Source organism: Scyliorhinus torazame, chromosome 21 (genome assembly GCF_047496885.1).
Source record: "Scyliorhinus torazame isolate Kashiwa2021f chromosome 21, sScyTor2.1, whole genome shotgun sequence".
NCBI classification, from domain to species: domain Eukaryota; kingdom Metazoa; phylum Chordata; class Chondrichthyes; order Carcharhiniformes; family Scyliorhinidae; genus Scyliorhinus; species Scyliorhinus torazame.
Window position 1 is genome coordinate 44,769,728 of NC_092727.1, and position 27,504 is coordinate 44,797,231.

General features: G+C 51.0%; 1 protein-coding gene and 1 pseudogene across 4 annotated transcripts in view; both read left to right on the plus strand.

Annotated features, from left to right (window-relative positions):
* robo3 (roundabout, axon guidance receptor, homolog 3 (Drosophila)) overlaps nt 1–27,504 on the plus strand; it is a 709,023-nt gene that overhangs the window by 548,556 nt on the left and 132,963 nt on the right. For all 4 annotated transcript variants that reach the window (XM_072486721.1, XM_072486718.1, XM_072486719.1 and 1 more), the window contains exon 9: nt 6,303–6,508. In XM_072486721.1, the coding sequence (XP_072342822.1) occupies nt 6,303–6,508 (206 nt within the window). The remainder of the gene's footprint in view (nt 1–6,302; nt 6,509–27,504) is intronic.
* On the plus strand, nt 15,186–15,414 carry LOC140398769 (U2 spliceosomal RNA; annotated as a pseudogene).

Below are 27,504 nucleotides of genomic sequence, written 5' to 3' on the forward strand. Positions count from 1 at the left end.
ACAGTGTCACTGCTCACCGCTGTGCAATCAATTTCCATTGATTGCAACAGAATCTCTCCTGGAAGGATCCCACTCTGTGTGTGTGGGGGAGGAGGTGGGGGTGCTTTCAGAAATTGAGGCTTTTTAGTTTTGAACCAGTCTAATATCTTGGATTTTTCAGGTAATCCCTGTCAAGTAGCACATGCGGCAGTTAAAGTTGTTATTGGCTTTCTGTCTTTGACCAGGGCCTTCTGAGTAATGTATATCCTTGTGGTGCTCGCTTGTAGAATACAGGCCTTCCACCGAAGATCTTCAAAGGAATCTTTCCCTGTGAATGAAGAGAAAGGGGAATGGCAGACAACAAAACTTTTCTTAAAAAACAGCTACCTGACTGCAGGTGGCTTCTGGTATCTCAAACGATCACAAAAATGTACTCCCGGAAAGGTTAATATTTATGTCGCGTGGAAATGAAAGATCACCCAGCCCTCTGAAGAAACATAAAAGCGACTTTTTTTTTGGTTAACAGAAAGAAAGAATTTTTACATTTCTGTTGCATCTTTCACAACATCAGGACACCCCAAGGTGCTTTACAGGCAGCAAAGTACTTTTGAAGTGTGTTACCGTTGTAATGCCAGGTGTTCAAAAATTTAGTGTGCGAGTTCAATGGTATTGAACCAGAGAGACCAGGAGCATGTGACGTTCTTACCCTGAGCTACGCTGGTCTAGGCAGGCCAGCTCTTGTGGATGCTAGAATTGATAAATCGTTTTTTGTCAACCGGTTGATAGAATCAAAGAATAACTACAGTACAGAAGGACGCCATTCGGCCCACTGAGTTCTGCACCGACCCTCTGAAAGAGCACACTACACAGGCCCCCACCCTATACCCTGGAACCCCATCTAACCCGCACATCCCTGGCCACTAAGGGGCATTTTAGTGTGCCCAATCCACCTAACCTGCAGATCCTGGTCACTAAGTGCCAATTTAACATGGTCAATTCTCCAAACCTGAACATCTTTAGACTACGGAGGAGGAGTGAAGTGCGTCCAAGTTCTCACAGATTTCACATTTCATGGAGAAAATAAAACAACAGTGGAGAAGTGGCCATTAAGTGCCTTCCGAATGTAAGTTGTCGTGATAGTTTGGTATTGGAATCACTGCTGGTATTGGTCAATGAATAACTCAGCATGGTGGGACTGTAATTTAGTCAGCCTTGTGAACGTTGTTGCTATTAAATTGATTGGTCCCGTCTATCTGGCCTACCGCCTAAACTGCCTGTTGATTAGCGACACAGTGATTATTATCCCAGCCACTTGGACAGATCGGTACGGAGACAGTTCTATCTGGATAAAGGATGCAGTCAGCCATTCCCCGGTAAGTAATTCTAGGTTGAAATGATTTGGGGCGAGGGGTGGTGGTGCAATTTATTCTCACTCAGTGCCTTAAAAAAAAAACTAAATTTCATTTATGTTTGAGTACATTAAAATTAAGGAGTGATAGCCCTGGGGAATTGTGCATCTTCCAATTTCTGGGGCTGATTTTTTTTTTTAACTCATGGGCAACTGGGAAGATGTGGGTAATTCAAAGTGAGCAGGTTACAATGAGAAGCCTTTCACACTATTTTAACCTCCAAGGTTTCCAATGGCAAGTGGCGGGGGGGGGGGGGGCGGTGGAGGATAGAGTGGTGGGGGGAAATCATCATGAATTCATATAAATCATGGTTCTTTTATATCGTAGAAACCCAGATGTATTTTCTAGGCTGTTGTAGGGAAACAGCAGTTCTCTAGTTTTATTCTCTATATTATGAACAGGAACTCTGTAGCAGTTGGAAAGGAAGATTTACAAGGATGATATCAGAACTGAAAGGTTGTAAATATCAGGAATGACTGAACAGGCTAGTGCTCGTTTCTCGAGAAAATGAAAGAATTAATGACCTTAAATGCCTTTAAAACTATGACAGGGCTTTAATAGGGTAGGTGGAGAGAAAATATTTATGTTTGTGAAGGAATTAAAAATCGGGGAGCATAAATGCAAGATAGTCAATTAACAAATCCAGGAAGGAATTCAGAAGAAATCTCGACTCAGAAAGCAGTTAGAAGGGGGAAGTAGGGGCAGTTCATTGGACCAGTAAACTGGAAGCTTTGGGAGCACTGGTTCAAATCCCACCATGGCAGTTGATGGAATTTGAATTCAATAAATAATTTTGGAATGAAAGGCTGAAACTATCATCGATTGTGGTAAAAAAAACATCTGGTTCAGTAATCTGCTTTAGGGAAGGAAATCTGCTATCTTGACCTGGTCTGGCCTACATGTTACCCCAGACCCATGGCAATGTGGTTGACTCTTAACTGCCCTCTGAAATGGTCGAGTAATACATTCAATTCAAGGGGCGATTAGTGACTAGACAAATTTGGGGTTTGCCAGCGACATGCACATTCCATGAAAGAATATATTTTAAAGATGTGGAATTCACTAGTACAAAAAGTAGCTTAGGTCTTCAACACAGCTTCATATAAAGGAAAGCTGGATAGGGAGTGAGGAATAAAAGCATACGTGGATTAGGGTTAGATGAAAGGTGGTGGGAGTCTAGACCAGTTAGGGTGAATGTATGGGCGACGGGGCCTTCCAAGGTCAGTGTGGAACGATGCAGGAGGAGCCCCACACAGGGCCTTGCAAGCAGATTTGCAGTTTTTTACAACCACCCACCCACCACCTACCACCATTACTGTGAGACAAAGCTGGACACCTCTCCTTGAGATCGTGAGTCTACCCTTTAGAGCAAGGAAATTTCTCTCCGGCCTACTGGTTAGCTGCCGTGTTCACGTTTTTTCCTCGGGTATAAGTGAATGCTGGGAGTGCAGGCTTTCTGGGTCCAGCCATTTCGGCCAGTGCATATTGTCGCAATCGCAGCAGCCCCGCCCAGCCGAAGCGCACTTGGGATTGAAACTGGCAGCATTGCCCAATGTCTGTGTTGAGTTCTCCCGAGTCAGGTTTAGCACGGTTAGGTACAGAGTGAAGCTTCCCTTACTCTGACACAACAATACCTCGGCCCCAACTACACCGCTGCAACAGTTCGGATCCTTGTACTTTGCTGCCTGCATTTGTGAGTTTAGTGGCAGTTCAGGCCGAGGCACAGTTGACCCTTTGCCAGCCGGGGCTGGCTTTGAAGCCAGGCCTTTAAGAGAAAGTAAGTGTGTTCCCCCCGGACCCACTCTTTTCCTAAAAGGACCAACCACTCCTCAGAGAATACCAATTTCGAGCTGCACATATGGACCTGCCATTCAATCAGAAAAGAGAGAGGATTCTATTTTTATCCCAGTTTTGTGTTTTATTGGAGTGTATCAGCAGTGTGGGCATCCATCCACAACCCTGACACTGAGCCCTGTTAGACTATTCGACCGTAGGAATCATCACAACTGAGTTGGATCCTGCACTTCCCATCAAAATTCACTCAGCTAGGGGCAGCACGGTGGCACAGTAGGTTAGCATTGTGGCTTCACGGCGCTGAGGTCCCAGGTTCGATCCCGGCTCTGGGTCACTGTCCGTGTGGAGTTTACACATTCTCCCCGTGTTTGCGTAGGTTTCGCCCCCACAACCCAAAAATGTGCAAGTTAGGTGGATTGGCCACGCTAAATTGCCCCTTAATTGGAAAAAAAAGAATTGGGTACTCTAAATTTATATATTTTTTTTAATTCACTCAGCTAAAATGTCATCTCTACTTATCCCAGGTCAATTGTAACAGGCCAAACCCAAATGCAAACATAGTCAGCTATCTCAGCACAGACTAAGAATGTAGGAAGTAACTGGCCAGCATCACCAGTGGTAAAATAATTTAGTAAATGGAATATAATAAGGAGCAAATGGAGCCTTCCATTAGTTATTTAATAAACCGATCTGGTGGAAAGCCCCGACGGATTTGACATTTAGGCTTGCACTGAAGTACCTTAATTAAAACTGGAACAAGGAACTTAACATATTTTACATGAAACAGATTAAAGGCACATTTGAATTAATACATATGTGCCAGGCTTGAAGTCTGCTTATAAAATCGGTGACTTATTAAAATGCCTATGCCTAAAATTTAAATACACTTGATGTTGGTCAAATTGGAGACTTTCGCTGACACTTTTCCTGCCTGTAGATACATGTCATTATAAGAGCAGTCAATTAATGTTCAATGTTAATTGAATATTTTAATTATTGCATGGTGGGGGGTGGGGTTCAAATTGTCTTACCATGTGAAAGAGAGCAAGCCTCTTTGCCTGTGGCTGTATGAAGCGGACAAGGGAAGACACCAATCCATCTCCCGAGCCTTTCAACCGATAGTGAAAAGTCGATTTGAAGTGTCAACACTCGGAGCAGCAGCTGAGGACAGTCAATCTGATTCACTGCGATCCTGTCAGGCTGCCCCATCTGTTTAGTGTTGCCTTGGGCTGACAAGTTGAAGCTCCTGGCTACAGTGTTAGTTTGTCAAACTATCTTTCCCTTCATCGTGTAATGTACAATTCCTACAATACTACTGCTTCTATGGGCAGCGCGGTGGCGCAGTGGGTTAGCCCTGCAGCCTCATGGCGCCGAGGTCCCAGGTGCGATCCCAGCTCTGGGTCACTGTCCGTGTGGAGTTTGCACATTCTCCCCGTGTCTGCGTGGGTTTCGCTCCCACAACCAAAGATGTGCAGGGTAGGTGGATTGGCCACGTTAAATTGCCCCTTAATTGGAAAAAATGAATTGGGTACTCTAAATTTAAAAAAAAAGATTAAAGAAAAAAAAACTACTGCTTCTATGCAACTCAGTTCTCACCTGTATAACGTAGAATATCTGGAACAACTTCCCAGTGTTAAACACCATTCAATGAGTAATGTTCCTCTGTCTAAAGCATTGTTCTATCCATTATATCTTCCTGTGTAACAACACACTGTTCAGTACACACGGCTTTCCCTTTTCAGAACACACATATCTCCCAGTATTTAAAAAAATAATTCTCCTCATTTTCCACAGTTTCATCAAATACACAACAAAAATAACCAACAATAACAAATACAGTATCAATCCCCCAACCAGCATCCCCTTCAACATACCAACCCAAACATTACCCATACATTCCAAATAAAACAAAACAAAAAAGACCAAAAGAGAATCAAAGGTCATCCCATACACATTAAATAATAAGCTCACCCCCCCCCCCCACACACACACAATAACCCCCCCTCCCTCCCCCCTAATGTTCGATGACATCCAATTCTTGAAAGTGCAAGGTAAACAATGCCATTGAATTGGAGAAACCTTCCATTCTCCCCTCAGCTCAAACTTCACCTTCTCGAGCATCAAAAATTCCAGCAGGTCCCCCCGCCACGCCAAGGCACAAGGCAGAGAAGCTGACCTCCACCCTAGCAGGACCCGCCTCCGGGCAATCAGCCAGGCGAAGGCTAAAACATCTGCCCCCGCACCCACCTGCAGCCCGGGCTCATCTGACACCCCAGAAATGGCTTCCAGGGGACCTGGCTCAAAACTCACATGTACCACCCCCGAGATGACCTTAAAAACCTCCCTCCAATACCCTCCAGCTTCGGGCAGGACCAAGACATGTGAGCATGGTTTATGGGGCTCCTTCTACAGTGTTCACAGACATCCTCCACCCCCTCAAAGAGTCGGCTCATCCTCGACCTCGTGAAGTGCGCCCTAAACACGACCTTCAATTGTATCAGCCCCGACCTCGCGCACAAGGTTGAGGTGTTTACCCTCTGGAGTACCTCACACCATAGACCATCTTCCATAACATACCCCAACTCTTCCTCCCACTTAGCTTTAATCCCCTCCAAGAATACCCTGACCTCCCCCAAAACCCTCCCATAAATCACCGACACCACCCCCTTCTCCATTCCCCCTGTCGTCAATACCTCTTCCAACAATCATATCTCCCTGTGTAACACAATGTACAGCACACATATCTCCCTGTGTAACACACTGGACAGTACATATATTTCTCTGTGTAATGAACTGTTCAGTACATTTATCTCCCTGTGTAACACACTGCACAGTACTTATATCTCCTTGTGTAACACACTGTGCAGCACATATATTTCCCTGTGTAACACACTGTAGAACACACATAACTTCCTGTGTAACACACTATGCAGTGTACAAATGTCCCTGTTTTACACACTATACAGCACACACATCTCCCTGTGTGTCACAATGTGCAGTATACACATGTCCCTTTGTAGCATTGTTCAGTATATACAGCTCCCTGTGTATCTCACACTCGTTAACAACAGGTTTATAAATGTTTTGTTTGTCTTCACTTGTTTTCTTCTTGTGTTTCAGTGTCATCAGATCGGATACCACCCATCATTCGGCAGGGTCCTGCTAACCAGACACTTGCCGTTGACTCCACAGCTCAGCTTCAGTGTCATGTGATCGGGAACCCTCTTCCTAGTGTGCACTGGCTAAAGGATGGGCAGAGGATTCTGGGTAACGACCCTCGCATAAGCATGCTGGATAATGGGACACTCCAAATTACCGATGTTAAGGTAGGACCCGGACACTGTCAGTGCTTTATATTGTATCAGCATTGGGAAACATCATGGCTTTTCCTTAATTATTCCCAACTCCTGGGAAATTGTTAGCGTAAACATATCTCTGCTGTTCAGTTTTCATACTTCAAAGTGAATGCTCCAAATACAAAAAAGGGCACTTTTTAATGGAATGGCATCTGGGCCAATCACAACCTCAAATCCTGCCCTTCAACTAAAAGCTGGAACATTTCAGGAAGCTTGGGCGCAATTCTCCCATCGGGAGACTAAGTCCCGACGCCGGAGTGAAAACCGGAGTGTTTCGCTCCGGCGTCGGAGGCCGTTCCCAGCCCCTTATTCTCCCGCCCCCGGGGCTAGGAGCCTTGGCGCCACGTAAAAGCAGCGCCGCGTAAATGACGCAACCGGCACCACGTAAATGACGTCACCACGCATGCGCGGTTGTCATCCTCCCCGCGGCCGCCCCGCAAGAAGATGGCGGATGGATCTTGCGGGGCAGCGGAGGGAAGGAGGTCCTCCTTCAGAGAGGCCGGCCCGCCAATCGGTGGGCACCGATCGCGGGCCAGACCCCTTTTGAGCCCCCCCCCGGTGCAGGAACCCCCTCGCCCCCACAGGCCGCCCCCCAGCGTTCCCACGCTGTTCCCGCCGGCAGCGACCAGGTGTGGATGGCGCTGTCGGGAACCTGTCGTGTTGGGCAGGCCACTCCCCCATCCGGGCCAGAGAATCGCCGCTCGCCCATTACCAACGGCAAGCGCCGATTCTCCCAGTGGCCAGCCGTGATTCGCGCCGCGTCGGTTTGGGGGGGGGGAGAATCGCGTGCGGGCGTCGGGGCGGCGTGGCAGGACTCACGCGGCTCCCGGGCGATTCTCCCACCCGGCGTGGTGGGGGAGAATTCCGCCCCTTACCTGTGAATTTACAATATGTGCACCAGGAGTCACACATTCATAAATTAGCTCTCAGATGTCAAGCCCAGGATGTGATTTCATTGGAAAGGATGCAGAGGAGATTGACCAGGATGTTGCCTGGGCTGGAGCAATGAATTTAGATCAGCATTTAGACTTGAAAAGCCATAGCACACAAGGCTATGGACCAAGTGCTGGAAAATGAGATTAGAGTAAATAGGTGCTTGACGGCTGCCGCAGACACAATGGGCCGAAGGGCCTCTTTCCGGGCTGTGACAGCAGGTCCAGATCTCTCAAAGTATGAGGAATTAAAACTATAAAACTGTGTAACGGTCTGTTAAAATTTGGCTATGAAACCACTTAAACGGCAAATGTCCATCATGTTGTTAGGTGTTCAAATGACCCCTATCCTCATCCTCCTACAGTTCTGTCCACATCCATGTTTATTCCACTGCTTTTAACTGTTTCCATTTAATACCTTTTACTTTTAAATCTGCACAGATGTTTGTCTTGCTTTCTATGCTGATGTTATTCACAGTTGAGGGTGCTTAGGTTGTGTCAGAGCTCTGCTCACACCTGAGTAAGCAGGCAATGTGGACAATCTAGCAACTCTCCAAATAACCAGTGCCACAGCTAAAGACCAGTAAAGCATGGTTAAAATCACAGAATGACAGAATGGTTACATCACCATAAGGAGGCCATTTGGTCTTCCATGCTAGTTTGTTGCAGGAGCAACTCAGCTTGTCCTACTGCCCCCAGCCTTTCCCCCAGCCATGTAATTTTCTAGTTTCCTTTTGAAAGCTATGGTTGAATCTGCCTCCAGGCAATCTATTCCAGATCATAACCACTCACTGCATAAAAAAGGTTTTATCTTACATTGACTTTGGTTCTTTTGCCATTCACCTTAAGTCAGTGTCGTCAGGTTCTCAACCCTTCCGCCAAGGAGAAATAGTTTCTCCCTATCTACTCTGTTCAGAGCACTCCAGATTTTGAACACTCTTAGCAATTCTCCTCAATCTCCGGCACCGGATATTCGTCGGGGGCGGGAAAATCGCGCCGCGCCGGCTGGCGCCCCCCAACCCGCGATTCTCCGGCCCGGATGGGCCCAAGTCCCGCTGCTAGAATGCCTGTCCCGCCGGCGTAGACTACCTACCTTACCGGCGGGACAAGGCGGCGTGGGCGGGCTCCGGGGTCCTGGGGGGTGGGCGCGGGGCAATCTGGCCCCGGAGGGTGCCCCCACGGTGGCCTGGCCCCCGATCGGAGCCCACCGATCCGCGGGCGGGACTGTGCCGTGGGGGCACGCTTTTCCTTCCGCCTTCGCCACGGTCTCCACCATGGCGGAGGCGGAAGAGCCTCCCTCCACAGCGCATGCGCGGGGATGCCGTGAGCGGCCACTAACGCTCCTGCGCATGCGCCGCCCGGCAATGTAATTTCCGCGCCAGCTGGCGGGGCACTTCCGCCAGCTGGCGGGGCGGAAATCAGTCCGGCGCGGGCCTAGCCCCTCAAGATTAGGGCTCGGCCCCCCAAGACGCGGAGGATTCCGCACCTTTGGGGCGGCACGATGCCCGACTGATTTGCGCCGTTTTTGGCGCCGATCGGCGGACATCGCGCCGATACCGGAGAATTTCGCCCCAGCTTTTCCATTCTATCCGAGTTACTAAAGTTAGGGGGTGGTTTAGCACAGGGCTAAATAGCTGGCTTTTAAAGCAGGTCAAGGCAGGCCAGCAGCACGGTTCAATTCCCATACCAGCCTCCCCGAACAGGCGCCGGAATGTGGCGACTAGGGTCTTTTCACAGTCACTTCATTTCAAGCCAACTTGTGACAACAAGCAATTTTCATTTCATTTCATTTCATTTCAAAGTTGTCCCAGTTTAGCTCTTTACTGATGTACAACCCCCCTCGTTGTTGCCCACAATGAAATACCCACAGTGGACCTTTTCCAGATCTCACAACACTGGAAAATTATGGACGGTGCTATGGAAATTGAAGTCTAGTATGAGAGTTCTATATGTGGAGAGTGAAGACATTGGGCGGGATTCTCCGTCCCACCCCACCCATTTTCCGGTGCGGCTCTCCCCCGCTGGCAGCGTTTCCATCCCGGCAGGCGGCCAATGGGGTTTCCTATTGTGGACACCCCCGCGGAGTTGGGAAATCCACGGGCATGAGAGCGCTGCTGGCGAAATGGAGGATCCCGCCGACGGAGAATACAGCAAAATGGGTGTAAGAGTGTGGAGGGGTTTGAGTGGAGAGTAAGGAAACTGGATGTGGAACGTGTGGGGGGGTGGAGTTTGAATATTGAGAGTAAGAACACTGAGTGTGGAGTGTGGGGATGGTTGAATGTGGAGAGTAAAGACACTGATCTAACCAAAAAAATCAGAGTCCATTCTGGACAGGATTAGCATGGTTGTTCCCGGTGCTTGCAGTGCTGGGAATGACCCTGCTATATAACAGCACTCTGTTGCGATTTCGGTCTCCATCGGGAAATGGCCCACCGAAGCTGTACTTCGTGTAATTTCCTGCACTAAGGAGCTCCGACGGTGCAGCTCCTTTATTCAGGAAGAGACCGGGGCGTCATTTATAAGTGGCAGCCCGATCTTTCGATCCCGTGACATGACTCCGGTACCCCCAGCCGCCTCAACTCACCTGCTGTAGGGTCGTTGAGCTCCCCCGCACTCCACACAAAGCAACATGGCACCCCTGGGCCCGATCCCCGGCGCTGGAAAAATACCAGCTGGCACCTTGGCTCTGCCAGCCTGGCACACTGGCAGTACCTCTATCTGACTGGCAGTACCACATGGGCACCCTGGCAGTACCAGACTGGTACTGCCAAGGTGTCTGGTGCCACTACCTGGGTGCCAGACTGGCAGTGCCAAGGGGCAAGCCCGGCTAGAGGCTGACCACCCGGGAGCCTCTGCTCGCTTGGGAGACTCCCCGAAGTGCCGTTCCGCCTGACCACCATTTGTGGTGACCAGTGCTGAATGGCGCCCGGCTGGAGTCGCCGAGGCAAGGCCGGTAGATACCGAGTGGCTATTCGATCCGTTGCCAGCTCATAAGTGGGTTTCTAAACTCATTTAACCGTGCGAGTCTGGGTCCCGCCCACCCGCAACATCTGGTTAGATCTCGCGAGACGTAACGTTCATTTAGAATTCTGGCGGAGGCTTCTCCCGGGATCTAACGGCCGCTTTCCGCCCTGATTCCGGCGGGACGTGGACGGTTGATCGTGCCCTGGGTGTTGGGTGTGTGGGGGTTTGAGGGAGGAGACTTTGGACACTGGGTGCAGAGAATATGGACACTGCTGGGATTTTACTCTATAGATAATGCTGCCAGGGCCACATTTATTGTGTATTCTGAGTTTCTCTGAGATGTTGGCGATGAAGGTACGCTCCAGCCATAATGGACATCGCCTTCAAAAGGTGGAGACAGGACAGGGGGACGTTGACAGTTAGAGACTTCTACATGGACAACAGGGACGTGAACATCCTAGGGAGGGGAAATTGCGGCAACCTTTATGGGAGATTAATAGGTAGAGCAGGTACACCACTGGATAAGACAAGGGAAAAGTGGGATGATGACCTAGGGTTTGAAATAGGGTGGGGACTCTAGAGCGCAGCACTGCACAGGGTCAGCTCCACCTCCACATGCGGAAGGCTTAATGCAGTTAAAAGTGGCGCACAGAGCCCACTTAACCAGAACCTGAATGAGCAGTTCCTTCCCGGAGGTGGAGGACAAATGCGAACGATGCCAAGGAGGCCCGGCCAACCATGCCCACATGTATTGCCCCAGACTTGTTCGGGACAGCCTTCTTCGAGGCAATGTGCAAGGTGGTGGGGATGAGGGTGGAGCCTTGCCTGGAGAGTGGCAGTCTTCGGGGTATCAGAGGAGCCATATCTCTTCATGGGGAGGAGGCCCGACACCCTTGCCTTTGCGTCCCTAATCGCCCGCCGGAGAATACTCCTCGACTGTTGATTAGCAACACCACCCAAAGCAGCAGACTGGCTGGCCGACCTATCCGAATTTTTCCAGATGGAGAAAATTAAATTCGCCATGCTTTCACAAAATATGGGAGCCATTCACCCAGCTGTTCCAAGACCTGTTTGTAGTTAATAGCCAATAATCTAGAGGAAGGGATGAGAAGCCATGGTACTGCAACAAACGCAAACAAAAGAGAGGGGGGGATAAAGAGACGTGGAGTCCAGCCATGCCCAGCAAATAAGACAATACACAGCGTCATGCCAACCAAACAGAAACAGAACATAAGAACTGAGGAGGGAAGAGGGCACGCCAGAAGACCAGAAGGGGAGGGGGGTTCAGGAAGAAAATGGTGAGAGGGAGGCCGGGACACAGCTAGAAATGATTGCCTACTGGAGAAAGTAAAACAAGAAGCTGTGACCGTGGTAAATAACGAAAGACAACTGATGGAAATAATGGAAGACGACCGATGTATATATATTTTTGTTCTCGATGTGTGTTCACGCTTACCTTTGTTCTGTACAATATGAAAAATCCTTCATAAAAACATTTTTTTTAAAAGAAAAGCAGTTGGCGATGGACCTGCTTGTTGGTTGTGGTGAAAGGTGAAAATATTCCCATAATGCTGATAGGGAGACAATTCCAGGATATTGAGCCAGGGAGAATGAAAGATTTGCAAAATGTGTTGCACTTAAAATGGTGTGGATGACTTGGAGGGGTATTTGCATGTTCCCATGATGTTATCCAAATCCGAATGTCGGCTCGCATAGGCTCATTCATTGTTAGATAAGTTAAATCTCTGGAATATACCCGGATTGTTGAGCACATGTCTTCATCACAGATTGCTTATTTGCAGTGATCGCCTGGGTATCAGCCATATCAGTTAGTCACATCTTCATCTTTCAGCCATTTGGCAATAGGTTCAAATCCCATTGTAACTTGAGCATAAAATCCAGGATAACAGGCCAGTACAGAGCTGAAGATGTGCTGCACTGCTTTTCTTCAGAACACGAACAGGCGCTTTCATGATAATACTTGATCATGTGCAACTTAAATTATGAGAATCAATCTGACTTGCTGTAAAAAGAAGCACAGAAAATAGGAGCAGGAGTAGTCCATTCGGCCCTTCGAGCCTGCTCAGCCATTCATTATGATCATGGCCGATCTTCTGTGTCAATTCCATGGGCGAAATTCTCCGTAATCGGTGTGATGTCCGCCGACCGGCGCCAAAAATGGTGCAAATCAGTCCGGCATCGCGCCGCCCCGAAGGTGCGGAATCCTCCGCATCTTGAGCGGCCGAACCCTAACCTTGAGGGGCTAAGCCCGCGCCGGACTGATTTCCGCCCCGCCAGCTGGCGGGAAAGGACTTTGGTGCCCCGCCAGCTGGCGCGGAAATGACATTGCCGGGCGGCGCATGCCCGGGAGCGTTAGCGGCCGCTCACGGCTTCCCCGCGCATGCGCAGTGGAGGGGGTCTCTTCCGCCTCCGCCATGGTGGAGACCATGGCGAAGGCGGAAGGAAAAGAGTGCCCCCACGGGACAGGCCCGCCCGCGGATCGGTGGGCCCCGATCGCGGGCCAGACCACCGTGGGGGCACCCCCCAGGACCCCGGAGCCCGCCCACGCCGCCTTGTCCCGCCGGTAAGAGAGGTGGTTTAATCCACGCCGGCGGGACAGGCATTCTAGCAGCGGGACTTCGGCCCATCCGGGCCGGAGAATCGCCGGGGGGGGGGCCCGCCAACCGGCGTGGCACGATTTACGCCCCCGCCGAATCTCCGGTGCCAGAGAATTCGGCAACCGGCGGGGGCGGGATTCACGCCAGCCCCCGGCGATTCTCCGACCCGGCGGGGGGGTTCAGAGAATCTCGCCCCTGATTCCCATACTTTCACCTTCCCCCTTGTCACCTTTAGTGTCTCGACATCTATCTATTTCCTTCTTAAATACATTCGGTGACTTGGAGACGCAGCCATCTGTGGTAGAGAATTCCAGATGTTCATCACCCTCATTGAGTGAAGAGATTTCTCCCCATCTCAGTCCTAAAGGGCCTATCCCGTATCCTGAGACTGATCTTTTGTCCTAGCACCTCCCCCCCCCCCCCACCCCACCCCACCCAACCCCACCCCACCCCCTCTCCAACCAGAGGAAACATCTGCATCCAGATAAAAATAAAACACTGCAGATGCTGGAAATCTGAAATGAAGAGGAGAAATGCTGGAAACTCTCAGCAGGTCTGGCAGCCTCTGTGGAGAGAGAATCAGAATTCTGTCAAGGGACATTTGGATTTGAAACTTTTAACTGTGGGGGGGATTTTCCGGCTGTTCTTGCCAGCAGGATCTTCCTGCCCCGCTGACTGTGAACCCCTCCCGTGGGTTTCCTGACGGTGTGAGGTGAGTGAAATGGGAAATCCCATTGATAGCAGCCGGACCAGAAGATCCCGCCGCTGGCCACCAGCCATCAGCGATCCACCTCCCGCTGCTGAGAAACACTCCGCGTGGGGCGGGGAGCTTCCCGCGGAAAAAGAAACCCCACACCCCGTGTTTCTCTCTCCACAGATGCGAGGCCTGTTGACGTCTTCCAACATTTTCTGCTTTGACCCCTGCATCCAATCTGTTCAGCTATACATTCAGCGGGGTGCTCTTTGGCACCTGCATCTTTAGACCCAGCTCAGTGACCTAACCATGGCCTCCAGAACCCCACATCACCTAATTGACCTCTTCTGGAGTCCTCGAGCCCTCTTCACTCCACCTGTTAAGGGCAAGGCTCCCCTGGGCCCAACCCCTGGCATGGGCAAACTGGCACCTGGACACCATGGCACTGCCAGTCTGGCACCCAGGCAGAGCCCCCTGCCAGTCTAGCAGTGCCAAGGTGCCCAGGTATCAACGTGAGTGCCAGGGTGGGGTACCTGACCACCTGGTGTCTCCAATGGCCTGAGAGCCCCCCCCCCCGGTGCAGTTACGACTGGTCCATTTTTGTGTGGACTAGTAGTAAGCGATGTCCTGGTGAGGTCTCTCAGGCGTGGCTGATGAATCCCAAGCCCTGGTAAAATCTGAAAAATGTATATTTAAATTAGCCATCTGGAGCACGGCGAGCGAGATCCGGATTGCGATGTCTCGCGGGGCTCCGTTAAATTTCGCGAGACGTTTCAAACACCGTGAGTGTTGTGAGGGGCCTCTTGCGAGTTTCAATGGTCATGTCCCAAAACCAAATTGGGCGCGACGAGACCATTAAATATTGAATCCCACCCCAGATTTACATTACCCCCCCCCCCCCCCCCCCCCCCCCCCCCGCGTCTTCTAAATTCCAGTGAATACAGGTCCAGCCGACCCAATCCCACCTCTTATGTCAATCCTGGGATCCCAGGAATGAGCCTGGTGAATCCTTATGCAAGAATCCTTATGCAAGACATCTTTTCTCCAGTACTCGAGTCCTTTTGTAATGAAGGCCAATATACCATTTGCCTTCCAGAATGCTGGCGCAACCCGCATGCTTGCTTTCAGCGACTAGGGGAGTTTATGGTTTCTCTGGATTGGATGAACACAAGTAGGCTGAATGTTTTTTTCATCTGTAACTATCTTGTGATGTGGCATAACAAACAAATTAATTTTAATTGTGTGATATTCAGTAACCATGGGAGCTTCATCCTTTTTAAGTAAGGCTGGCTTTTCAAGTGTGCAGAACAACGTCAAGTTCCTATCATGCTCTCGTTCAGCATTACAGGGTGTGAAGGATTAACCTGCCAGTTCTGTGTGCTATTTCCATGCACGCTTTAATTGTTACTTAACACCTGTATAAAATTAATATACAAAGGAATGCTTCTCAGCCTTTTGGCTAAGATCAAGCGTCAGATCAAGCCCAAGATCAGGTGGAATGCCTTTTCTTGTCAGCCTGGAACTTGTGTGCTTCTCATGTGGAGACTATGAATTGGATTCAATTTGAATTTGAATTGGTTTTTGGAGCAAGCAGGGAGATGGATTAAGGGCTTGCCCTGTTCATTCTATGCACTGTCTTTAAAAATATATATGCAAAGGAAAGCACTACTAGTGTGTATTATGTGATGACCTTTACAGATCAAAAGATGTTCCTTTACATTTTATGTTTTACTCACTAACCTTTTGTTGAAGATTGCAATCCCAGCAGTTTATAGGCTAGATATTCAACTCAAATTCATTAACACTGGTCACTACCATGCCCCTACAGAATCATAGAACCCCTGCAGTGTAGAAGGAGCCTATTCAGCCCATTGAGTCTGCACCGGCCCTTGGAAAGAGCACCCTTTTTAAGCCCACACCTTCACCCTGTCCCCGTAACCCAGCAACCCCACCTAACCTTTTAGACACTAAGGGGTAAATTTACCATGGCCAATCCACCTAACCTGCACATCAAAGGGGCTGGTTTAGCACCAGGGCTAAATCGCTGGCTTTGAAAGCGGACCAGGGAGGCCAGCAGCACGGTTCAATTCCCGTACCAGCCTCCCCGAACAGGCGCCAGAATGTGGCGACTAGGGGCTTTTCACAGTAACTTCATTTGAAGCCTACTTGTGACAATAAGCGATTTTCATTTCATCTTTGGACTGTGGGAGGAAACCGGAGCACCCGGAGGAATAACCTGAACCAGGGGTGGATCTTTACTTGCCCAGGGATCAAAGATAGCCCTTGCAATGGTTTGCTGGTTTATTTGGAATGCGTCCTATGATTTCTGTTATTTTCACTGGCCGAATGGAATGTATACAAACCAGCAGATTATTTAACTCAAGCAGAGCAGTAACCAATATTTACAGTAATCTCAAAATGTTGTTCTCCTTTGCGATTATAAAGGGTCCTGTCCCTGAACAATGTTTCAACATGCGTTAATTGGAGCTTGGAAATAAATTGTTTAAGCAGTGAACGGTATTCACAGAGTCACACTTGTTGAAATTTGTTTTAAATGAGAGCAAATGACTGCAGATGCTGGAAATCTGAACTAAAAGCAGTAAAATGCTGGAAACACACAGCAGGTCAGGCCAAGAAAAGAGAAATAAAGCTAGCGTTTAAAGCCAATGACCGTTGACCAGATCTGCATGAAGTTAGAGGTTTTAAGCAGGAACAGAGGCAGGGTAAGAGGGAAAGTGGTGAAGGGACAGAAGGGAAGACGTGAGAGGGTGGAAGGCAGGAGAGATAAAATGACAAAGTGATGTTCCAAGGCGCAAAGGGGTGTTAATGAGACAACTAACAAGATGAAAGACGTGTTTAGAGGAGGCATAAATGGAAATGGGAGAATCATTACCAAAGGTTGCTGTCTGGAAGAAAAATGGGAGCAGTGATTATGATCTGTAAATTGTTGAGCTAAATGTTGCATTTGGAAAGTGGCAAATTAATAGATGAGGTGCTCATGCTTCTGTTGAGCGTCATTAGCTCAAGAGGCTGAAGAGAAAATGTTAAGAGTTCATTATAAAGGATGTCAAAAAGAGACAGCATGGCTTCATGAAAGAGAAATCATGGCTGAAAAATTTATTAGAGAAGGCAGCACGGTGGCGCAGTGGTTCGCACTGGGACTACGGCGCTGAGGACTCGGTTTCTAATCCCGGTCCTGGGTCACTGTGGAGTTTGCACAGTCTCCCCGTGTCTGCATGGGTTTCACCCCCACAACCCAAAGATGTGCAGGGTAGGTGGATTGGCCACGCTAAATTGTCCCTTAATTGGGAAAAAAATAATTGAGTACTCAAAATTTTTTTAAAAATTTATTAGAATTCTTTGAGATGGGAATGAGCAGGATAGTTAAAGGGGAAGCAGTAGATGTAATATACCTGGATTTTCAAAAGGTGGTCAATAAGGTACTGCACAAAAGGCTACTTAATAAGGTATGAGCATTGGGGTAGTGTATTTGCTTGGATGGATGATTGGCTCACTAATAGAAGACAGAGATTTGGAATAGGAAGGGCATTTTCACAATGGCAAACTGTAACTCATGAAGTGCCATAGAGATCAGTGCTGGGGCCACAGTTATTTACAATATTCATTAACGACTTGGACAAGGGATGTGAATGTACTATTGTAAAATTTGCGGATGATACAAAAATAGGTGGGAAGGCAAGTGGTGGGGAAGACTTAAGGGGCGGGATTCTCCGACACCCCACCGGGGAGGAGAGGGCACGTGCTAGGAAGGGGGGGGGGGGCGAGTGCTGGGGGGGGCAAGGGGGGCGAGTGCTGGGGAGGGGGGGCGGTTGGGGGGGCGCGTGCCGGGGAGGAGAGGGCGAGTGCTGGGGAGGAGAGGGCGAGTGCTGGGGAAGGGGGGGGTGGGTGCTCGTGCCGGGGAGGAGGGGGGGGGGGTTGGGAGGCCGCGTGCCGGGGAGGAGAGGGCAAGTGCCAGGGAGGAGAGGGCGCGTGCTGGGGAGGGAGTTTCGGGAGGATGTCCGCCTGGCCAGGTGCCAGTTTCCAACAGTCACGACCATGCAGCCCATGGCACCTGGCTGCATGGTGGGGGGGAGGGCGAGTATGGGCAATGATGACATGTCATCTATCATCCCACCCCCCACCCCCTGCAGGCCATTGTGTTTGGTCATCACCCAGCGATGTTGGCCGCCGTGATGGCAGCCGCACTTCTACATGTTGCCCTGGGGGAGCAGGAGTGTGCCAGGGAGGCGGCGGAGCCTGCCGCAGAGGAGCCTGCTGCAGGGAGGCAGGTGGCAGGCGCCCAGGCTGGAGGGCCGCCCGCCCAACAGGGCGAGGAGGAGGAGGAGGAGGAGGTGGTGGTGTCACGGCGACGGAGACGCCCGATGAGGCCCCATGTGTACCGGCCCCGCTCGTCGTACCAGGACCTCACGGACCGGGCATGCAGGAGGAGACTCCAGATGAGCCAGGAAACCGTTGCCCATATCTGCCACCTGATGGCACACCTGGCACCGCGTGGCACTGGGAGAGGACACCCTCACCCCGTGGCCGTCAAGGTTACGGTAGCCCTGAACCTTTATGCCACGGGGTCATTCCAGGCGCCGAGTGGGGACCTGTCCGGCATCTCGCAGGCATCAGTGCACCGGTGCATCCGTGCAGTGACAGACGCCCTATATGCCATTGCAGACCGCTACATCCAGTTCCCTGTGGACCAGGCCAGCCAGGATGCACGTCGCCGTGCGGCCACCTGCGGATAACCTATTCCATGAACATTCAGGTGGTTTGCGACCACCGCATGATGATCCTGCACGTCTGCGCCCGGTACCCGTGCATGACTCATTCGTATTGGCGCAATCTTTCATCCCCACCATGTTCGAGGGACGCAGCCCCCCCCCACCCCCGCACCCCCGGCTGAGGGGCTGGTTGCTGGGCGACAAGGGTTACCCGTTGCAGTCGTGGCTGATGACGCCTATACGGAGGCCACAAACTGACACGGAGAACCGCTACAATGATGCCCATGCAGTGACCAGAGGTGTGATAGAGAGGTGCTTTGGGCTGCTAAAGATGCGCTTCAGGTGCCTGGACCGCTTTGGAGGGGCCCTCCAGTACCCGTCAGATAGGGTCGGCCGCATCGTTGTGGTCTGCTGCGTCCTGCACAACATAGCCCAGCAGAGGGGCGATGTGCTGCAGGCAGAGGATTGGGAAGGGGAGGAGCAGCAAGACGAGGCGCAGACCACCCCAGATGAGCAGAATGGGGGCAATGGTCAGGACAGACGGGCTGGCCATGGATGGGAGGCTGCCCACTGTTACCGGCTGGGCCAGCGGGCACGGGACAGGCTGATAGCCGCCCAGTTCACGGACTAGGGTTGTGTGGGAATCGCCGAGTATGGGCACAGACTGCACACTACGGCACCAGCCTACCACCCTCACCCCCCCCCCACGCACCCATCACCAACCACCCTCAACCCACCCACCCACCACCAATCACCCTCATCCCACCCGCATGCGCACCACCGCTCCATTGCACATCCACCTGCGGCACAACAGGCCGGGCTCACACGGTTGCCGGTGGAAGCGTATCCATTGCAGGCCATGGAGGATGATGACAACCCGCTCTGCGATGAGCTCTGGGCTCTACATCGTTGGACAATATCTGATCCATGGCCACAGTACCACCCTCCACCCGGACCATCCCTCCATGCGGCCGTGACACTGCAGCGCATGGTTCCGTCGTCTGCCAGGGGGATGTCGAGGGTGACCCGGGGGGAGGGGAGGGGGGGGGGGCACACCCACCTGAGGCCGACGTTCTATCACCTCTCATACACACACTGGGGCTCACCTCACACCACACTCCCGCACGCATCGGACAGAGCACAAAGGCAACTTCCGTAGGTGTGAAAGTGATTTTAATAACAAACAATTCATACACATGCCCTAGCGTCTATAACTAATCTGTGCCCTGCACCCATGCCAACTTACTCAGTGAATAATCTTTTGGCCTTGCGGGCCCTTTGACTATGTCTAGGTGGTTCCCCAGACAGTACAGCAGAACTGGAGGTGGACTCCTGTGATTCCTGCCCTGTGACTAGGCAGCCGTTTCCTAGGGCGGCCCGGCCTAGATGGGCTAGGCTGCGGCTCGGGTGACTGGGATGGCGAGCTGCCAGCCTGTCCTGCCCATTGCCCACCAGATGCACCTGGGACAGAAGGGGGGGAGTCCGAGGTGCCGTGGTGGTCCAGGACCTCCCCTACAGGGGGACCCGGTGCAGGCTCCAGCACATCCTCCTCCCTCGGGGTGCCCGATGGCCCCCTGGCCTCTACATGGGTTGGGGCTGCAAATGGACCGAGCATCCGACGCCCCCCCGACACTTGGCGCTGCCAGTCCTGGAGGCCCGCCCTGGTATCAACAAGGGTCTGCAAGTTTGCAGCCATAGAGCTCAGGGAGTTGGCCATCCCTGCTGTGTCTGGGCGATGCTGGCCAGCACCTGGGCAATGGCGCCGATGCCCTCAGCGATGGCCGGCTGAGACTGGCCCACGGCCTGCAGAGACTGGGCCATTGCCTGCTGGGACTGTGCCATGGCTTGCTGACACTGGGCCATGGCGTTGAGCGCCTCTGCGATCTGCTGCTGGCTCTGGCTCATGGCTTTCTGTGAGAGGGCAGCCATGTCCTGGGCCACGGACACCGCCCGCACGGAACGCCCCAGGCCTTGCATACTGCCTTCCATGTCTGACACCGTCGCACCCATTGCCTCCACCGCGGACGCCACCCGTGCAGTTTCGACCTGGGTAGCATGCATGCCCGGCACCACTCCCTGCTCCTGCATTCCTGCATCTGCATCTGCAGCTGCCGCAAACCGGCCGTCACCCCCTTCGATCGTCCCTTGGTCCGTGACTGCATCAGGTCTATGGGTGGATGTGGTAACTCCAGGAACCCGGGACGCGTCTGGGCGGCAGATGGTTGCTTGTGCTGGGCTGCCCTCCGACCGCCCGGCCCCTCGGCTGCTTCTACCTCCACCTGCTGTACCGGGACGGCTGTGTTGTGCGCACCAGTTAGTGTCCCAGATGCCTCATCGCTAACGTGCCCAACCGAGGTGAGTGTCTCTGCGATGGTGGAGGGTGTAGGAGATAGCAGTGGCCGAGTGTCGTGCTCCTCACCAGACCCGAAGTCCAGGGTCCCCTGGAGTGGTGATTCTTGTCCATCCGTCCCGTGTGTGGGTGTCGTGTGCGTCAGTGTCCTGTGCGTCGGTGTCCTGTGCGTCGGAGTCCTGGGCGTCAGAGTCCTGGGTGGGTGTGTCCTGGGTAGGTGTGTCCTGGGTAGGTGTGTCCTGGGTCGGCTGCGACGTTGGCCTGTTCCTGTGGCTGCCTCCCTCGCCGCTGGGTCTGGCCCGCTGGCGTCGCCGCACTCGCACTAGATGGGGGCGTCGTCTCCCTGGTGCTCCGGGTCTGTCGCTGGCTCGTGGCCGCCCTGGATCGTCCTGGTCGCCATCCGCGGGGACAGGTGGGTCGACGTTTGGTCCTGCAATACACAATACAGCATGCATGGTTAGACTCACAGACGGGGATCGGGGGCAAGGGGGATATGGGGGAAGGGGGATATGGGGGAAGGGGGATATGGGGGAAGGGGGATATGGGGGATATGGAGGAGGGGGTATTGGGGTAAGGGGGATATGGGGGAAGGGAGATATGGGGGATAAGAGGGATATGGGGGAAGGGGAATATGGGGGATGTGGGGTCGGGGGATTTGGGGGATAAGAGGGATATGGGGGAAGGTGGATATGGGGGAAGGGGATATGGGGAAGGGGGATATGGGGAGGGGGATATGGGGGAGGTGGATGTGGGGGAACGGGGATATGGGGGAAGGGGGAAAGCGGGGCAGGCAGTGGGGTCTCACTTGGTGGTGCGCCCGCGACCTCTGCATCAACAACCTCCCGGTCCTCGGGTCCGCCTGCAAGTTCCAGGGCCCTCTCCTCATGGATGGTGAGTGGTCGCAGTTCAGCTGGACCCCCTCCGGTCCTCTCACGCTCCCGGTTGTTGTGAGCGCGCTTCTCCTGTGGGGGGGCGGGAGGGTGGTAGGGATAAAGGGCAACAGTGTTAGGCAGACATATACATGTGGACCAGCGGTTGTGTGTATGTTGGCAAAGGTTCACAACCCATCCTGCCACTGCAGCCTGCATGGGTGGGTGCAGCCATGCCGGTTGCACCTAGGGCTGTGCCGCCTATAGGAGGTGGTGGTGGTGGGAGGGGGGGGGGGGGGGGGGGGGTACTCACCCTGGCTGCCCTGACAAGGTTATTGACCTTCTTGTGGTACTGGACGCCTGTCCTTGCTGTCATGGCCACGGCACTGCCGGCCACTGCCACCTCCCTCCACAGGCGCCGTGTCCGGGGTACAGGGCCTCCCTCCTCTGCTCCACTGTGTCCAGGAGCGCCTCAATGTCCTGCTCCTGGAACTTCGGCGCTGCGTGGCGGGCGGCCATTTTGTCGGGTCTCCGGGGGAGCGTCTTTTGTGCTGCAACGCGGGGGGAGCATCTTTTGTGCTGCGACGCGGTGGTGGGGACGTCCTTTGTGCTGGGTGACGCCGTCGCGAATGGCATCACGCCGCTGCTAGCCCATTCCCAGCCGGAGAATTCGTGATGCTCCAGGGGGTCCGACGCCGGAGTCATTCGCGCCGTTTTTGCTGCCGGGTTCTGGCCATCGCGTCGATTCACAGAGAATCCTGCCCAAGGAGTCTATAGAGGGATAGTGACACGTTAAGTGTGTGCAAAAACTTGGCAGATGGAATATAATGTAGGAAAATGTGAAATTTTGCACATTGGTAGGAAGAGTAAAGGAACTGAATGCTATTTAAATGAGGAAGACTGCATAAAGCTGCAGCACAGAAGGATTTGGGGGTCTTTGTGCATAAATCACAAAAAGCTGGCATGCAAGTTCAGCAGCTAATAGGGAACGCAAATGGAATGTTGGCCTTCATTTAAAAAAGAATGGAATATAAAATAGGGAAGGCCTGCTAAAAACATACAAGGCACATAGACCACTGTGAATAGTTTTGGTCCCCTTATCTAAGGAACGATATAGTGGCATTGAAGACAGTTCAGAGAATGTTCACTAGGTTAACCTCAGGTATGGAAGGATTGTCTTGTGACGCCAGGTTGAGTAGTTTGGGCCTGTACTCCTTGGAGTTTAGAAGACTGAGAGGCAACCTTATTGAGACATATAGGATTCTCAGGGGGCTTGACAGGGTAGATGCTGAGAGGTTGTTTCCCCTTGTGGGAGGGTCTAGGACCAGAGAGAATAATCTCAGAGTCAGGGGTCACCCATTTAAGACAGAGATGAGGAGGAATTTCTTCTCTCAGTGTGTAGGTAATTTGTGGGATTCTTTACCTCAGAGAGCTGTAGAGGCTGGGTCGATAAGTATGCTCAAGGCTGGGATAGAATTTTAATGAGTAAGGGATCACGGGTTATGGGAATAAGGTGAAAAAATGGAGTTGAGGATTATCACATCAGATCAGTCATTTTTCTTTTTTTTTCTAAATTTAGAGTACCCAATTAATTTTTTCCAATTAAGGGGCAATTTGGCGTGTTCAATCCACCTACCTTGCACATCTTTGGGTTGTGGGAGCGAAACCCACGCAAACATGGGGAGAATGTGCAAACTCCACACGGACAGGGACCCAGAGCCGGGATTGAACCTGGGACCTCGGCGCCGTCAGACCGTAGTGCTAACCACTGCGCCGCCGTGCTGCCCTACATCAGATCAGTCATGACCTGATTGAATGGTGGAATAGACGCAATGGGCCGAATGGCCTACTCATGCTCCTACTTTTAAAGTCTTATGGAGACTGGCGTCAGAGCGAGAGTGGGGAAGGAAATTAAAATTGCACAATAAAAGCAGTTTCGTGAGTGGCTATAAATTGTAAATTGACTGACTGGAGTCTCAGGTAAGCCTATGATTCGAAGCTATTGGCCAGAGATCGTCCATCAAAGGAACATCAAAAAACCTGTGGTTCAGTCCACAGATACCAAAATCACAGCTGTCTGTCAAGTCTGTCCCCTGCATGTTAATCACTGAGAATGTTTTATAATTGAATGCGATGTCTTGCTTCCATGACCTGTGTCAAGTGAATTATCTGCAATGGCTGGTAATTAACAGTCAGCTATCAAAGATACTGTTTACCGAATAGTCCCCTTAGATTCTGCATTCAATCCACATTAGCATATTAAACTACCTTTTGTTTTGATAAGATACAGTCACAGTAATCCTGACACTATTAATTTCCAAATTGTTTGATCGACCCCACAACTTGAATGCAAATGAATTAACCTTTGCTTGCTGGAGCAGATTAGCTGCGCCAAGACAATTCATAGGAACCACGAGTATATCTGTGAACTCATATATTTCTTTTATTCATTTAGTGCCCATCTCTAATTGCCCTTGAGGAGGGGGTAATTGTCTGTGGAGTTTGCACGCTCTCCCTGTGTCTGTGTGGGTTTCCTCCCACCATCAAAATATATACAGGTTAGGTGCATTGGCCATGTTAAATTGTCCCTTAGTGTCGAGAGATGTGCAGGTTAGGTGGGGTCACAGGGATACTGCGAGGGGGTGGACCTAGGTAGGGTGCGCTTTCTGAGGGTCTGTGCATATTCGATGGGCTGAATGGCTCCTTCTGCACTGAGTTGTCGATTGTCGTAAAAGCTTTAGTTTACTAATATTCTTCTAGAAAAGGAAATCTGCCTTTCTTACCCTGTCTGGCCTAGATGTGCCTCTAGACCCACAGCATTAACTGTCCTCTGAAATCGTGTGGCGAATCACTAAGTTCAAGGGCAATTAAAGATGGACAACAAATGTTGGCCTTGTCAGTGATGCTGACATCACTGCTGGAGTAATTTGGGGCAGCACGGTAGCATAGTGGATAGCACTATTGCTTCACAGCGCCAGGGTCCCAGGTTCGATTCCTGCTTGGGTCACTGTCTGTGCGGAGTCTGCACGTTCTCCCCATGTCTGCGTGGGTTTCCTCCGGGTGCTCCGGTTTCCTCCCACAGTCCAAAGATGTGCAGGTTAGATGGATTGGCCATGCCAAATTGCCCTCAGGTTAGATGGGGTTGCAAGGTTACGGGGATAGTGTGGAGATGTGGGGTTAAGTAGGGTGCTCTTTCCAAGAGCCGGTGCAGACTCGATGGGTGGAATGGCCTCCTTCTGCACTGTAAATTCTATGATTCTATGATAATCTACTCCAGCAAGCAAAAGGTACTGAATTTGCATTCAGTACAGTCGGCTCCCAGCTCTGATCCTGAGAATGACGTTCTGTTAGTGGGGCTCTTATGCTTTCCATAATCCCCCTCCCTCATGTTGATGCACCCTCAGATCATTTTGAACAGAAGTGAGCTTCAATAAACTGGTCATTGAGATCACAAGATCATTCCATTAAAATAAGTCGTCACTAAAATCTACAGAAACTGCAAAGAGGGGTGTGTTTTCCAGATGAAGTTAATCTTTTATACAAGTGCTTCGAGGCACAGTGATGTCCATTTTTTTCAGAACTACCCTTCTTTTAATTTAAAGATCCTAATATATTGATCAGTGCATTATTCTACTCTTATTTTTTAAATCATTTTTTGTACTTTTATACATGGAATGATTCATTGCAAAATGTGCCTCAGTTTAGCCCTTGGCTGTAACATAAGTTGATTTTTAAGCAAGTAAAACTTTGATAATAATCAGGAGTTAAGAGACCTCAACCTGAACTAGGGCACATAGGGAGAACAGGGTTAAAAGCATAATGGATGGGATTTTCCAGCTCTTCTTGGCAGCAGGGCCTTCAGGTCCCACTGAAGGCAACCCCTAGTGGGGGGACGGACAAGCCACGCAAAACACCATAGATATCGACAGGACCGGAAGATTCTGCCAGCGGCCAACGACGATCTGCCCCCACATCCGGAAATTCAGGATGCTTTCAGCTAATTAATTATGCATCAGCAAGGAGCTTGTCAAAACTCGTGGCGGGTTGGGCAGTTGACATTCAGGCCTTGACAGCATTAAGAGGCCACTGTTTGGGTGAAGCGGATAGGGTTGCCAATCCTCCCGAAATGGCCATGAGTCCCCTGGAATCAGCATCAATATCCGGTGGCCAAAGAAAGCACTCCAGGAGATTTTAAACCAGAACATCAGAGGCAAAGGGAGCTGCAGCGCAGACCAGATTTTGCCAAGGAAGAGGTTTTTTCTCTCTCTTGGTTTGGCCTGTGCCATTTATAATGCAGGTGGCTGACACTGTATGTGTGGGGCCTGCGACTGCAACCTTGGTGCTTGTGGTGCCAACAGTTGCAGCCCCATGGAATATTCAGACATTGGAGTTCACTGCTGATTAGATATGGGTGCTTTGTTTCTGAGTTCGAAGTGCAACATTGCAGATCTGTGGCTCTGGTTACAGCGGATCAGGTGGGACGTTTAACTGATCCGGGGCAGCCGCAATTGTAATTGGGAGTTCACAGGTAGGATCCTCCTTTCCCCAGGACAGCCTAAAATCAGGGGACTCATTTGCAGAATAATGTGTCACGTTAATTTCTTTAGCCAGGGAGATATTTTGGGTGTTATTGGTGGTGACTGGAGGTTCTAAGTAGCTGTCTGCAAACAGTGATCCCTATTTCAAGATTCTCCCACAAGGATAAAGATCCTCTCCACATCCACCAGTTAGGGGCTGGTTTAGCACAGTGGGCTAAACAGCTGGCGTGATGCAGAACAAGGCCAGCAGCACGGGTTCAATTCCGATACCAGCCTCCCCAAACAGGTGCCGGAATGTGGCGACTAGCGGCTTTTCATGGTAACTTCATTGAAGCCTACTTGTGACAATAAGCGATTATTATTATTAGGAGCTGGTTTAGCACAGTGGGCTAAACAGCTGGCTTGTAATGCAGAACAAGGCCAGCAGCGCGGCTTCAATTCCCGTACCGGCCTCCCTGAACAGGCGCCGGAATGTGGCGACTAGGGGCTTTTCACAGTAACTTCATTGAAGCCTACTTGTGACAATAAGCGATTACTATTATAAGTTGGTAACTTTCAACTTCCCAAAACACCAGTAATCCAATTTCGAATTCAAGTCTCAAACCAGTGCTGGAATTGCAAAGCATTAGGGTTTATTTTAATAAAAGAAAGTTTGCTAAAATGGCAAAATGTTCCTAACTTACAGTTTTTCCAGGGTTTTCAGTCTACATTTTGGACACCATGAATGAAGCGTTTTTAAAAACATGCTGATCTTGGTAGGTTTTTAATCCAATGGGGAAGGTGTTAGGACACTTTACGTAGTGGGTTATAGTAACCTGAATGTGTTCAAAATTAAATAAATTCAATGTGGTTGAGTTATTATTTTTCTACAGTTTCTGCCCTTTAAAATATTGGTCTCCAGTGCTTATTTTTGAAGCTGCGGACTGGTGTTGTCTGGCTCTTCCAACCAGCAGAATCGTCTGGGCCCTCCAAAGGCGACCCCGCCTAACCCCCTACCCCGGGCGCTTTCCCCGGTGGCCTGGCCGATGAGCAACACAAATGGCCATTGATTTCCTGCTGTCAGCCAATGGCAAGCCACCTGCGCCACTGGAAAACCCGCCACTGTGGGGGCAGGGCAGAAAATCCCAGCTGAGGTCTCCGAACTGTTGAAAATCCAGTGGAGTCCTTCAGTACCTCAGATTTGTTTATTTTCCTGTACCCCGTTGCCATTTAGCCTCTCATTTAGGACAGAGATTCCCTGGGAATGTGCCAATTATTTGACAATAATCCCA